Below are 14,330 nucleotides of genomic sequence, written 5' to 3' on the forward strand. Positions count from 1 at the left end.
AATATAAAGTAGCAAACACAGTTATATCAAGCAAGAAATATACAATTAGGAACAAGTAAGGCATTTAGACAATTAGCAAGTAATATGCAGTCAAATAGGCAATCTCAAACAATTCACATAATATGCATATGATGAATGCCTGTCCCTAGTGGCTGATGATATCATCTGTCGATTATAGAGCCAACCCGACATGTCCTGGTAGCTAACCATTGGACTGTCCCTCTGTCATGCATCCCCAACTCGAGTTATACTCATCATAAACTTGATCATAATCATGATCTATATCCATCACCCTCACTGGTGAATATTTACGGGGGCGAGCTCATCCGGGTCTTTCACAGTGCCCGGCCACACTTATGACATAGGGTCAACAGAGTATCAAGTCTCAACCTGGAGCACGTGGTGGCTAGCCACTGCTACTACCCAGGGAAACTCGTATCTCCGATAGTGGAAGTGCAAATCACAATTATCAATAATCCAGCATAAACATGCGTGAATTCTCATCCATGGATCAACATCCATACCAGCCATTCCGGCTCACGGTTAAATCCATAACCAGCCAATATTCATAGCATACACAGCTATTCCGGCTCACGGTTCAATCCAGAACCAGCCAATTCATAAACAATTACAGCCCTTCGGCCAATGGCATACAAGCACTTCCACCACCATCCTCCACATCTCACATAATTATCAATGATCCTCATTGATCATTCATTTTCCCTTGCTTCACTCGCAAGTTACCACATCCACTAGCTCCTTCTCTCATAGCTAGGCATATCATAATGATTTAAGATATAAGTGGTGAGATCGGAGGCTTAGAAGTATGAAATTTGGCTTTTAAACTCAAAAATCAACTTTGGGATGAAAACAGGTCCGCGCGTACGCGCACGCGTGGACGGCCTCAAAAAGTTATCGACGCGCAAGCGTCATGCACGCTAACGCGTGGGTTAAAAACTTGCCAAACGACGCGCACGCGTCAACCACGCGTACGCGTGGGTGTCCTCGTGCCCCAGGCACAAAACTGGCACAGTTCTGGCATAACTCTCTGGAAAATGGCTGGGCATTGGATGCAGCACAATCGGCGCGCCCGCGCACATCACGCGCACGCGTGTATGGCATTTTCGGGAAGAACGGCGCGCACGCGCCAAGTGCGCGCGTGGGTGTCCTCGTGCCCCAGGCACAAAACTGGCACAGTTCTGGCATAACTCTCTGGAAAATGGCTGGGCATTGGATGCAGCACAATCGGCGCGCCCGCGCACATCACGCGCACGCGTGTATGGCATTTTCGGGAAGAACGGCGCGCACGCGCCAAGTGCGCCCACGCGCAAGGGGTCATTCTGCTAAAAATTTTCTAAGTTAAAAGCTGCAGAATTTACCAATTTGAACCCCAATCTTCCAACGGACATAACTTTCTCATTTTAAATCGTTTTTCACCCGTTCTTCGAACGGCATGGACATCCCGGATCCAACTTCATTTCTAAATAGATTTGGCACAAAACAGAGATCCGTAGTCCAAGTTATGTTCCACCAAAGTATGCCCAAAAACCATGTTTTTCATAAAAACCACAAAGTGCCATTTTCAAAACAAGCCATTTCCAACTCTTTTCAAAATCAATCAAAACATGTCATTTTCATCCTTTTCCTTTGAAATCAATCAAAATACATCAATTTCAACATCAAGCCTCCTCAACTCACACATTGACACTTTACCACAATATACAAAATCACTATCTCATCATTCTAACCCACTTCACCCAAGTGGCTCAAACTCAAATATATTGACATATCATATACTCTTACTCATGCCAATTCTCAACAACACCAATTCCAATAAATCATCATTGTACACAATCAATATCATACTCACCATCAACATGGTCCAACCCACAATTCAACCATAACCAATCATCAAGCATATATCACAACATGCATATTTCTCATACATCATACCATCAAGGCATCATTAATCATCATCACATATATGACCACATCATATATCTCAATCATTCAACAACATCAACATTTCAATGCCTATCTTAGGGCCTCTAGCCTAAGTATTTCCTACCACATTACATATTAGATACGGGAAACCGAAACCATACCTTAGCCGATTTTCCCAAGCTCCACCGGAGCACTTTCAAACCACTTATCCACAAGCTCTCAAGGCCTCAAAACCTCCAAGAACAGATTTTTCACCACCAAGCCCTTTCCAAGCTTTTCAAAATCACCAAATCAAGCTCCAATATTCACACATACACAACCTAGGCCACAAACCATCATACCCATACACAACATCTCAAAACCCAAACATCATAAAACAACAAAATACACTAGGGTTGAGAATCTTACCACACTCAAGGTCCAAGGAGACAAGATTAACCTTCTCCTTCAAGAGAGTTGGGTCCTATAACATCAAAGAACCCAAAATCTCAACATTTCACCCATGAAACTCGAAAATAAGGGCTGGAATTTCGAACAGCAACACGTGGCTTACCTCAAGATTGGTTGTATGGGTTTTGTAGAGCTCTCCGCGGTGAACGCGTGGCCGCAAACGGGGCGGCAATCGGAGCTCTAGATCAAAAGTTATGGTGGTTTGAAGATCAACCAAGGGAGAGAACTTGAGAGAGTGTTCTTCCTCCCTTTCTCTCTAATTTCAGCTTGTGTGTGTAACAAATGAGGAGAGAGAGTGCTGAAAACTAGGGTTTTGGTTAAGTTATGTTGGGCCAAGGGCCCACTTTGGGTCCAATTGGCCCGGTTTGGCCCGTTCGGTCCAATCTTGGTCCGAATTCTATAAAATTGGTACCAAAATTCTCGTCTCAATCTCCTCTATCACATTTAGCCATGAAAATCACATTTTAGGCTTTTTAGAATAAATTCTCATTTATGGGTTAATTAGCCGTTAATTAACCGGGTTTTACAGGATCCATTATTACGTTGATTGGAATAAGGGTGCATTTGAATTGGTTTTATCAATTAATTAGTTTATTTTCAAGGTTCGATTTTTCTTATTTTGAGGTTGTTTCTTGCTTATAAAGGTAGTGTATGTGTGGAAAGAAACTTAAAAGTTTAGAATAGTTCGAATTTCACAAAAATAGAAATTTGAAAATTGTTTTAATATTTTTATTTTTATTTAATTTGCTTTCTTCTTTCTTTTTGCGTTTTGTTGCTTATGATTCTAATGTGTAACTTGTTATGGTTAGAACAACAACAACGAGGAGGAGATAAGTGGAGACGAAGAACAAAGATGAACACGAAGAACAGAAGATTTGGGGGTTAGAATTTTATAAGTGAAAATTGGATCAATTTGGGCATTTTAATCAAATTTGGAACACCAACTTAAGTTGAATTTATTGTCTATCCACATCAGCGTGTAGTTGGCACTTAACTGTATACCTCAACGCCGTTAAAACGTCTAATAATTTTTGGACTAACGGAAATTCACAATTTTGAGAGTGAAAAACTTATTTAGTCATTTTAAAAAATAAGAAACTAATCTAAAATGAGTTAAGAATTTCAGAGATCATTTTGTGCATTACCTCAATCTTAATTTTACCTTAACAAAGAGGAAGTAACTGATTGAGGAATTAGTTAAAAAAAAAAAAGATAACGTGCGATTTTAGAAAAATAAATAAAAGGCGCTTTAGAAACCTCTGGCAGTGTTTTTAGAGAAGAGGTGAGGTCAGTTTTGTCTTACATTGTTGAATTATATTTAATTATTTATCACCACGCGAGAAGAGTAAAATATGTGGGTTTGTTAGAATCGACATGTCAATCATAGTCAAGGTTATAAACAGTAGTAGCTTCTTTCATATTCTTTATTCTTTAATTTTCATTAAAATGAAGATCTGTCTACAGAAAATTCGGATTCCACCCCTAGTTAAAATTTGGATTATTGCATGACATCTACACCGAAACCATTTTCCTATGGAATCACTTTCACAAGGCCTGCTTAAAAGTTCTTCAACCGCCGCTAGCATCCTTTTCATCGTACGTGGTGACAAAAGCCTTACACGTAAAAGATTAATAATAATAATAATATATGCATAGGGGGAAATGTAACTTTGCATGTAATACCAATAATCATTTAACTTACTCAACTAGAGGCAAAAAAACTTGTCGCAATATGAAATGAATTTTGACTAGCTACTTGCATGATTAGTTACGTTATCTCCGGCGGCGTAATATATATATATATATATATATATATATATATATATATATATATATATATATATCCTCAGTTTGCATAATTATATTTACTTAGTTTGTTAAGAGCATCTCTGCTCTCTATCTCTTAATAAGCTAAGGAATCTAATGACACGCACCAACATGTACAAATTAAAATCCTGTTTATTGGGCAGGTTCTCAACAAAACTCCAAGTCCATGCTCTGTGGATGCTGATCCAATCAATGAAAGTAACCCCAACTAGTGTTGAGGCTAAACAAGATAGAAGCAATTGAAAAGCTTGGGATCTTTCTCATCAAACTGGTTCCGCATCAAAGCCAGTCAAATTAACCTTTTTTTTTTAATTTTGTACGGTATTCTTTAGCCCCACAAGTTAAAGACTAACCGATGCGGTATTGAGCTCTATTTAAATATTTGTCGTTAGTCAATAAATTATTATAACATAAAATAGAATTTGAACTCCCACACTTATTTAAATGGACTAATGAATTAATTATTAGACTAACTCAATTTAATTAATTAAGCTATTCCTTATAACCATACCTGTTCCCAATGCAACTTGGTCCTTTGTCGCTTATTATTTTTCATGTGTGAGAGAGAGAGGTGTATAATAAAAAGCTGTAAAGAGAGGTGTATTTCACACTAGTATGGGATATACAAATCGGATGTACCAATTTATTTGTATTATTTTTTTTTTAAACAAACAATCACAAATTGGACGGTTCGATTTGTGATTTCGAAAATAAAAAAGATTAATGTTAAAATTGGACAATCCGATTTTTATTTTAAAAAATAAAAAAATATAAATCGGATCCTTCGATTTGTAGTTTTTTTTTTTATTCAAACAAATCGAACACTCCGATTTGTAGTTTATTTTTTTCTTCAAACAAATCAAACCGTCCAATTTAAATAAAACACCATATAAGAAAAACCTAATCTTTCCATAAAAATGTATTACACATATATTTTTATGGATTCCGTTAGAGAGAATGGACTATTTATACAATGTGTATAATGGGCTATTGAGTTACAAAATGAATATCCTCCATACTATCTAGAATAACTATTTGAGTACTAGGGATAATAAACATTTTCCCAAAAGATTAAATTGATTTTGGGGTTCACCAAAAATCGAACTCTTAACCTTTCAAATCTAGCACTCTAATACCATGTCATGATACCACTCATCCCAAAAGTTTCAACAAATAGAAAAAGATAACACTAATAATTATATCTCTAATATTCCAATTAACTCCTCCTACTTTTCCTAATCAATAATATAAAAATTATTAGCCGTCATTTGTAGCAATCTCACTCACATTGCGTTGCAGCTACAATTTTGTAAGGGCTGGGATTGACGTGAAGGATAATAAATCTCTGCAGTCAGAACATTTGAGAAAATTAAAAAAAAGGAACTCAACCCTATTTATTTAAGTTAAAATTCTCCAAAAAATTTTTTGTAATAATAGATGTCACATCCAACACTGACAATTCCACTATTATTTAGGAAGAAGATAATGGGGTCTGGTACCTACCTTCTCTGACTCTTGTTGGTATGAAGAGTAAATGATCAAAGGCCCGCATCTTAATTATTATTATTATTATTATTATTATTATTATTATTATTATTATTATTATTATTATATATCAGATGTTATAGCTGCTGTAATTACTTATTTTGAGTGTTTTAAAGTGACATTTTACAAGCACCAAAGTTCTGAAGCCCATTAATATTCAAGATTAATGTTATCTTTTTCAATTGTTGATTGCAGTTTGCAAATTTGAAATTTCCCCAATGTTAAGAGAAATGAACACTACTTAAGTTAGCAGCAATTCAATGCATGCAAAGAGAAGCCCAAGTCTTCAACTTAGACTCGCTCATGTATAACCAACTTGGTTTAATCGTATAGTTAGTTTATTTGTTTGATTAAGTAAATATTTAAAATTCGAATCTTGTTTTATGTATATAACAAATTCGTTAATAGGCAACAAACTATTAAATAGAAGTTCAACTTGTGTTGAATTAGCCTTTAATTTGGGAACCTGAAAAATACTATGAAAAAGGACCTGGATCCTAAAGAAAAGACACTTTTTTGGTTTTGGTCAAGAAAGACTCGACTCTCTGGTCTATGATGTATCCCCCAATGAGTGCTAGCAAGAATGCAGTAGGTTTTTGTTAATCTATTTATCTATTTGACACTGTACATTTACGGCCTATATTATTAGACAAAGGCCCATTAAGGCCCAACCCAGAAAATCGTTAAAATGTAGTCCAATAACAAAAAACTGGATCGCTTTATTCCTAAGCATTGCACAACCACTTCTCTGGCCCAACGCCAAGTCCAAAAAAAAAAAAGCATTGCACAACAACACAAAGTCCAAAGGCCACGTATGTAGACAGGGATACACGTAGAGGTAGGTAGTTATAAAATGTCAAAGTCATCACTGAAGACTGAAGTATCATTCTTCTTTTTCTTCTTCCCATATTTCACTCTTACAGACTCCGACAACAACACAACACCACAACAATGGACCTTCGCGAATCCATCACAAACCAAAACGACGTGGCGTTCAGCATCGCCAACCACTTACTATCCAAGCACTCCGGCAACAACAACATAGTGTTTTCGCCCTTATCGCTCCACATCGTGCTCAGCATCATTGCTGCTGGTTCCAAGGGTCCCACACGCGATCAGATTCTCTCCTTTCTCCGATCTAAATCCACCGACAATCTCAACTCCTTTGCCTCTCAGCTCGTCTCCGTGGTCCTCGCCGACGCCACTCCCGCCGGCGGCCCTCGCCTCTCTTTCGCCGATGGTGTCTGGGTTGATCACTCCCTTTCTCTCAACCCTTCCTTCAAACAACTCGTCAACAACGATTATAAGGCTGTTTTGGCTTCTGTCGATTTCCAGACAAAGGTTCAAATCTACAGCTTTCATACTTCACTGTAATAATTACTGCTTCAATTTAGCATTTTAGCTTCACAGACTTGCGTATTTTTTCCCAAATGAGTTCATGACCTAATTTAGAACAGATATTTATCCACCCGAATAATATGATATACATAACTGACTAAGTTAATCAGTAATATCTAACTCACTATTTTGTACTGTTATTCTGAAATTTATAGCTTTTGAACATAGGACATTAGGAATTGACTCAAGGTTTAGATCTTGCTTTTTGAGCAGCAAGAGGGTTGGTTTCTAGGGATCAATTGTTGTCTAGTATAAACATATTTGATCATTCTCTATGTAAACGATGACTCTTTATCATAAACAAGTGAATTAGGATTAGCGAGCGAATTTGGCTCAAGGTTTATCATGCTCTGTTGGCATTTGATGAATTGATCTCAAATTTGATTGTGGTTTTAAAGGCTGTTGAAGTGAGCAAGGAAGTTAATTCTTGGGCTGAAAAGGAGACAAATGGCCTCATTAAGGAGGTCCTTCCGGCCGGGTCAGTTGACGGCTCAACCAGGCTCATCTTTGCAAATGCAATATACTTCAAAGGTGCATGGACTGAGAAGTTTGATGCACAAATGACGAAGGACCACAACTTTCACCTTCTTGATGGAAGCTCGGTTAAAGCCCCCTTCATGGTCAGCAAGAAGAAACAGTTAATTAGTGCTTTCGATGGTTTCAAAGTGCTTGGCCTTCCTTACAAGCAGGGAGAAGATAAGCGCCAGTTCTCCATGTACTTGCTCCTTCCTGATGCAACAGATGGGTTGTCGGCTTTGGTTGAGAAGGTGAGTTCTGAACGCAGTTTCTTGGAACGCAAGCTTCCTCGTCAAAAAGTGGAAGTAGGTGACTTCAGGATCCCAAAATTCAAGATTTCTTTTGGGTTAGAAACTTCGATTGTATTGAAGGAGCTAGGAATGGTGTTGCCTTTCGAAGGTGGAGATTTGACTGAAATGGTGGATTCTTCTGTGAGTCAAAATCTGTATGTGTCCAGCATATATCATAAGTCATTTATTGAAGTAAATGAGGAAGGAACTGAAGCTGCAGCAGCCAGTGCCATGACCATAAAATTGAGGAGTATCCAATTTCCAACCAAGATAGACTTTGTAGCTGATCACCCATTCTTGTTCCTCATCAGAGAAGATCTGACTGGGACTGTCCTCTATATTGGGCAGGTGCTCAATCCTCTTGCTAACTGATGTTAGTAGTCACACGTGAGACAAACATATTACTACCTACTAGTGATTAGAGGGTGTTTCGCCCTTGTTCTGCTGTCCTGTTTCTATTATGATCCACAAATTTGTGACCGTTTGACATGTGAATCTTGTATGTAAATTAGTAATCAGATATACAAACGGGTGGTGTAATTGTTTCAGGTTTTATGTCTGACCTCTAATACTTCAGTACCGTTAAAGTGTGTTTAAAAGAATAATATACATAGGTAAGTTACAACTAGCTGGCATGCAAGCAAGAAGCACAGAATCTGGGCAAAAGCATTAACAAATTCAAGAGATTTACCTCATCTAAATGACACTAATGTAAATACCATTTTACTCATAAACCATAATCACTGAATGTCTAAATATATTTTGACACGATTCATCTTGCTCTATATTGATTCTAACCATTTTTTAATTTAAAAAGCCGAATTTGACTAACAGTTGCATCAGACATATATTTTTTCAATGGACTATGTTAAGTGTACACTAAAATCGGTACTAAAGTCAGCCATTAATATAAAATACATATTGAAATATAAAATATAAATATACGTTAAAAATAAATTAAATCACACATATATTTATACACAAATTGATTTTAGTGTACGAATAGTATTTTTGTTTTTTAATATGTCGTCAAATATAGTATTGCATCATATATCCTTTAAATTGAGTCACCAAAAAATATCCTTTAAATGGAGCTGAAGAAAAAATACATGCGAGAAAATATTATACAGAAAAAATAAAATTGGATGAATGTGATTTCGGAAGCGCTGCGGTGATTTTTTTGTTTTTTGTTTTTTCCGTACTAGCGCGTTGGTTGATGTTAATTGAGATGAGATAATAGCACAGATTAGGGGGGCCTGGGCGGTCATGGTCGGTGGTGATGGGGTTGGCCTTTAGGAAGTTGCATCTTTTCCTCGTAAGAATTAAGATTCATTAGCGATATTCACAACCACACTAATAAACTAGTGTTGATTGTTGATTAAAATAAAACTGGGCAGTGCAGTGGCCACATGGTGGCGCGAGATTTTAGATGTGAAAAGGGTATCCGTCTTCTACGGTTCTACCCTAAATTACCGATAAAGCCACTGCATCTTGGCTCAGCTATAGTCTAGTAGATAGAATGATAGATTTAAGGATTTGACTCCCCTTGAGACAGGATGGGACAGCTCCGTCAGGATAATGGATCAAGTTGTACCAATTCTGCATTGCCATGACATGATTCAATGTAATTGAGTTTTCAATTTTTCATCATTTGAGTATTATCCTTTTCTTTGTTTCTTTTGGACGTCTGTGTTTCCAGCCAAAATTAAATATTAATTAAACTCTAATCATATTGCTGGAAGAATTACTTGGCTCCATTAGTTTGGTTGGAAGATTTACTAATAAAGGCATAAGGGAGATATTATTTATACTTGTATGTCTCAAGTCTAACCAAACTATTCAACCCATTCAGCTCCATGCCATAACGTTCTCTGATCTGATCTCATAAGTCATAAATATAAAGTACTACTACCATATCATATACAAAATAAATGCAGCGTGCAATACCATAACTATTTTTTTAAGACGACTATTTCAATAAATATGAAAAAAACATTTTTTTACGATGATCTTAATTTAAAAAATATAATTTATTTGTTTTGTTATATTTTAAATAAAAATAATATTTTTATAACATATAAAAATTAAATCTTAAAATTTATTATTCAATAATTAAAATAAAATATCTTTACATAATAATAATTATAAAATTTTTATTAGAGTATTCAGACTTTTTCTAATCTCAGCTCAGCTTTCTCTTGTTTATGCTTCTCGCGACTCTTCTTTTTTATATTTTTCCAGAAAACAGCAACCCTTTTCGATAGCATACATACTCTAATTGGAAAACACTATCAATAGAAATATAAAATAGTAAGATACAGTGCATCTTTGTATCTTAATACAATATGTATAGTAAGACTAGTAGTACTTGTTTCCCTTTCTCTGATTCCTTTTGAAACGAGCAAAAAACAAGAGTAGTTTGAGATACTAGACTGTGTATGTGTGGGTGAATATGGGAGAGACAGCGAACCACCTACCACCCGTGGCACCGGCACCGGCGCCAGCACCACCACCGCCTAATCTTGCACTTTCAAGGGGCCCCACTTGGACTCCAGCTGAACAACTCTTGCAGCTTCACTACTGCATCCACTCCAATCCTTCATGGCGTTAGTATTCTCTTTTCATTTTCTCTTCCTCCCAAATGAATCTTAGTATTAGGCTATGTATGATATGTGTTTGTGTCAACAAGTCCTTATATGTGATTGAATTAAATTCATCAGCGCAAGCACTTTTACTTGGTTTTCAACACTACATTGTTATGCTTGGAACAACGGTTCTGATCGCAACTACACTAGTGCCTCAAATGGGGGGTAATCATGTAAGTCCACTCCACTCCATAGCATATTATACCAAGCTAAGCTTGGTGTTAATCAATCTCAGGATTGTGTTGTGTTGCAGGGTGATAAAGCACGCGTGATTCAGTCATTGCTGTTTATGTCCGGTGTGAACACGCTACTACAAACATGGTTCGGATCAAGGCTTCCTACAGTGATGAATGCATCATTTGCTTTTGTTCTTCCTGTGCTCTCCATCATTAATGATTACACCGACAGAGTATTTCCATCGGAACACGAGGTTAATAACATCGTTTTCTCCTGTTTTCCTTACAATTGTTATGGTTAATATTATGTCTTATTATTAATTAGAGCAATGCTAGGAGGCCAGCAACATTTGTGATTGGTAGCCATCAACTAGCCATCAATGATGATTTGATGGTGTGAGATTGATGTGAGATTTCATCCAATGACTCACATTTCTCTGTTGGTTACATGCTGGCCAAAATGCAATAAAATTGTTGGCTCCCTAGACTTTTCCTATTAATTAATGTTAATTGCTTTCTCTAATATGAGTAATGAAAAACAATACCGGAACTTGCAGAGGTTTATCTACACAATGAGAACAATACAAGGGTCTCTTATTGTTTCTTCCTTCATCAACATCTTCCTTGGGTATAGCAAGTCATGGGGAAGTTTAACAAGGCAAGTTTATCTGAAAATTTCCCTTTTTCTTCCTAAAATTACTAGTTAATGAACTAATCCTTTTTTTGACTCTTCAATTTGGATCAGATTGTTTAGTCCTATAGTCATTGTACCTGTGGTATGCCTGGTGGGTCTTGGTCTTTTCATGAGAGGCTTTCCACAGGTAAATAGAATGAATTAGTTATTGTATTTGTTGGCTAAGGAGATGAGTTTGTTAACTATCACTTCTATTTTTGTTCTTCCCTACAGCTTGCAAATTGTGTGCAGATTGGACTACTTATGCTGATACTACTTGTCATAACCCAACAGGTTTGAAGCAATTTGAGTTAGCTATACTATTCTATGCACTTTTCTATCTATGGAATGTAAAATAATAGGATATTTTCTTGGCTCATGACTTCAGTATTTGAAGCGTATTCATCCCTCCATGAATCATGTTCTTGAGAAGTTTGCTTTACTTATCTGCATTGCTATCATCTGGGGATTTGCCGCCATCCTTACCGTGGCCGGTGCATACAACAATTCCAAAGAACGGACACAAACCAGTTGTCGCACGGATCGCTCATACCTCATGTCTTCTGCACCATGGTATGTTGGTTGCATTTGTTTACAGAAACATGACATTAAGACAGAAACACAAAGACACAAAATCATATTTGACAGATGAGACATGGACAAAGATATTGTGTCTAAATACACTGCACTAGTGTATTTTGTATCCATTTTAATAAAAAGGACATAACTTATTTTTTATTTTTATTATTCTTGTTAATTTTTATAATTATATTTTTTATTATTATATTTTTTGTCTCAAATTTTTTGAATAAAAAAATAAAAATAAATTAAAATTTAAAATTTATTCTAATTTATCACCAAATAAAATACAAAAACACAAAAAATTGTATGTCTGTCTTTTATTTCTTGTTCTCATTATTTTGTTTTGTCTACCTTTGAAATTTGGATGCTAGAAGCTCTAAATGACAACTTTATAGCCTTATTATTTTGGATATATAACATTATTTCTATTCTAGGATTAAAATTCCATACCCATTTCAGTGGGGTACTCCAATATTCAGAGCCAGTCATGTCTTTGGGATGATGGGAGCTGCACTTGTCACATCTGCAGAGGTCTGCCAACTGTTCTTTTTAGTAATAATTTCAACTAATCAATGGAGATTCTTATATTTGATGAAATTTGGAATCTTTTGATGCAGTCAACTGGGACTTTCTTTGCAGCAGCCAGAATCTCTGGTGCAACACCACCTCCAGCCCATGTGCTCAGCCGAAGTATTGGGCTTCAGGTGAAGTTTTCCTCATCTTCTTCGTCTTCTAACAACGAAATCAGTATCGTGCCATTCATAATATTAATACAGGACTTTGAACTATGATTTTCAACCTCTTAAGAACAGGGTATAGGCATGCTGCTTGAAGGCATTTTTGGTGCTGCTGTTGGTACTACTGCATCAGTGTAAGAATTATTATGTTCTAATGAATTCTGGTTCTTTTGCTAAAGTTTGCTACTGATTCTGTGATCACCCGATTGATATTTTCAGTGAAAATGTTGGACTACTTGGTCTAACTCATATAGGAAGCAGAAGGGTAGTGCAGATATCTTGTGGTTTCATGATCTTCTTCTCAATATTTGGTATTATGCATGCTTCACCTTAAATGTTCCTTTTTGGTTATACACACTTTATCTAATTATTTATATTTTTCTTATGTCTCCTTAGGGAAGTTTGGAGCATTTTTTGCATCAATTCCCTTACCAATCTTTGCTGCTATATATTGTGTTCTATTTGGTATTGTGGGTAAGTGGATTATTCTGCTGCTGTGTAAAGTATAACAAATGTTATAACTAGTTAGTACACTCCATTCATCACTTTTTTTTTTCCCTTCAGCTGCTGTTGGGATCTCATTTATACAATTTGCCAACAACAATTCCATGAGAAATATCTATGTTTTGGGGGTATCCTTGTTTCTTGGGATTTCAGTACCTCAATATTTCATCATGAACACTGCCCCAGATGGACATGGCCCAGTTAGAACAAACGCTGGATGGGTAAGTAATAATAAATGTGCCAATCATGGGTTAAGAGTTAAGATCAATATTATTATATTTAAGATGTTACTTTATTAATGTTGCTCATTATATTGTATGACAGTTTAATGACATTTTGAACACCATATTCTCTTCTGCTGCAACTGTTGCAATAATTGTTGGGACTATTCTTGATAACACACTTGAGGCAAAGCATGCAGCTAATGACAGAGGAATGCCATGGTGGGTTCCTTTCCAGAACAGAAAGGGAGATGTTAGAAATGATGAGTTTTACGGTCTTCCTCTTAGGATAAACGAGTATATGCCCACCAGATTTCTCTAAAAGCTGGTTTTTTATTTAAATAAATAGAAAAAGTTCAGTGTTTCCAATTCTAAGTAAACTTATCAATAGGGTCTTGTGAAATGTGGATATGGTTTTCCAAACCGGGTTTTAATTCGCAGTAGACATTGTAAGATTGAATCACTTTTAATTTCGAGTGTAATTATAGGTAGATATTAATTAATAATAACAGTTATGGTAAGTGCTTTATTATTCTAATCAACACATTATCATATCTGTATTAAGATTTTGTATGTCATGTCCAACGTGCGGATTCAATCCAACACGTGCTCAAGTTGTTCAGAGTAGAATGGCATATTGCCATATTCTCTTCCTATGGGTTTAGGGTTTAATTAGAGTATAGAATTTTTCTTTTAATTTTGGGGCCTCCCTAGAGAAATTACTGAAAATATAACAAAATTAGGATGAGTATATCTAGAGTGGTTATTAGTATAATAATTTCAATTCTTAAAATTAAAAAAAATTATAAGGAAATAAGGAAT

At 36.1% G+C, this 14,330-nt stretch overlaps 2 protein-coding genes across 2 annotated transcripts; both read left to right on the top strand.

Moving 5' to 3' along the window:
* Window positions 1–6,589: 6,589 nt before the first annotated feature.
* LOC112705807 (serpin-ZX) lies at window positions 6,590–8,518 on the top strand. The gene is made up of 2 exons (XM_025756773.2): window positions 6,590–7,107; window positions 7,563–8,518. Exons 1-2 carry the CDS (start codon window positions 6,718–6,720, stop codon window positions 8,340–8,342), a joined length of 1,170 nt encoding a protein of 389 aa, XP_025612558.1. The 5' UTR covers window positions 6,590–6,717; the 3' UTR covers window positions 8,343–8,518.
* A 776-nt stretch (window positions 8,519–9,294) lies between these two features.
* On the top strand, window positions 9,295–14,029 carry LOC112705806 (nucleobase-ascorbate transporter 3). The gene is made up of 14 exons (XM_025756772.3): window positions 9,295–10,576; window positions 10,691–10,788; window positions 10,869–11,045; window positions 11,349–11,449; window positions 11,537–11,612; window positions 11,699–11,758; window positions 11,853–12,037; window positions 12,481–12,577; window positions 12,664–12,750; window positions 12,859–12,917; window positions 13,003–13,094; window positions 13,180–13,257; window positions 13,348–13,508; window positions 13,612–14,029. Exons 1-14 carry the CDS (start codon window positions 10,423–10,425, stop codon window positions 13,828–13,830), a joined length of 1,644 nt encoding a protein of 547 aa, XP_025612557.1. The 5' UTR covers window positions 9,295–10,422; the 3' UTR covers window positions 13,831–14,029.
* Window positions 14,030–14,330: the final 301 nt, after the last annotated feature.

Source organism: Arachis hypogaea, chromosome 8, assembly GCF_003086295.3.
Source record: "Arachis hypogaea cultivar Tifrunner chromosome 8, arahy.Tifrunner.gnm2.J5K5, whole genome shotgun sequence".
NCBI classification, from domain to species: Eukaryota; Viridiplantae; Streptophyta; class Magnoliopsida; order Fabales; family Fabaceae; genus Arachis; species Arachis hypogaea.

Bases quoted from the DNA above. Each gene is read 5' to 3' on its own strand.
- LOC112705806 (XM_025756772.3), top strand. From the start codon at position 10,423: ATGGGAGAGACAGCGAACCACCTACCACCCGTGGCACCGGCACCGGCG. The intron at 12,751-12,858 runs GTGAAGTTTTCC...TCTTAAGAACAG, and splicing joins GCCGAAGTATTGGGCTTCAG to GGTATAGGCATGCTGCTTGA. The intron at 13,095-13,179 runs GTATTATGCATG...ATGTCTCCTTAG, and splicing joins GATCTTCTTCTCAATATTTG to GGAAGTTTGGAGCATTTTTT.
- LOC112705807 (XM_025756773.2), top strand. From the start codon at position 6,718: ATGGACCTTCGCGAATCCATCACAAACCAAAACGACGTGGCGTTCAGC. The intron at 7,108-7,562 runs GTTCAAATCTAC...GTGGTTTTAAAG, and splicing joins CTGTCGATTTCCAGACAAAG to GCTGTTGAAGTGAGCAAGGA.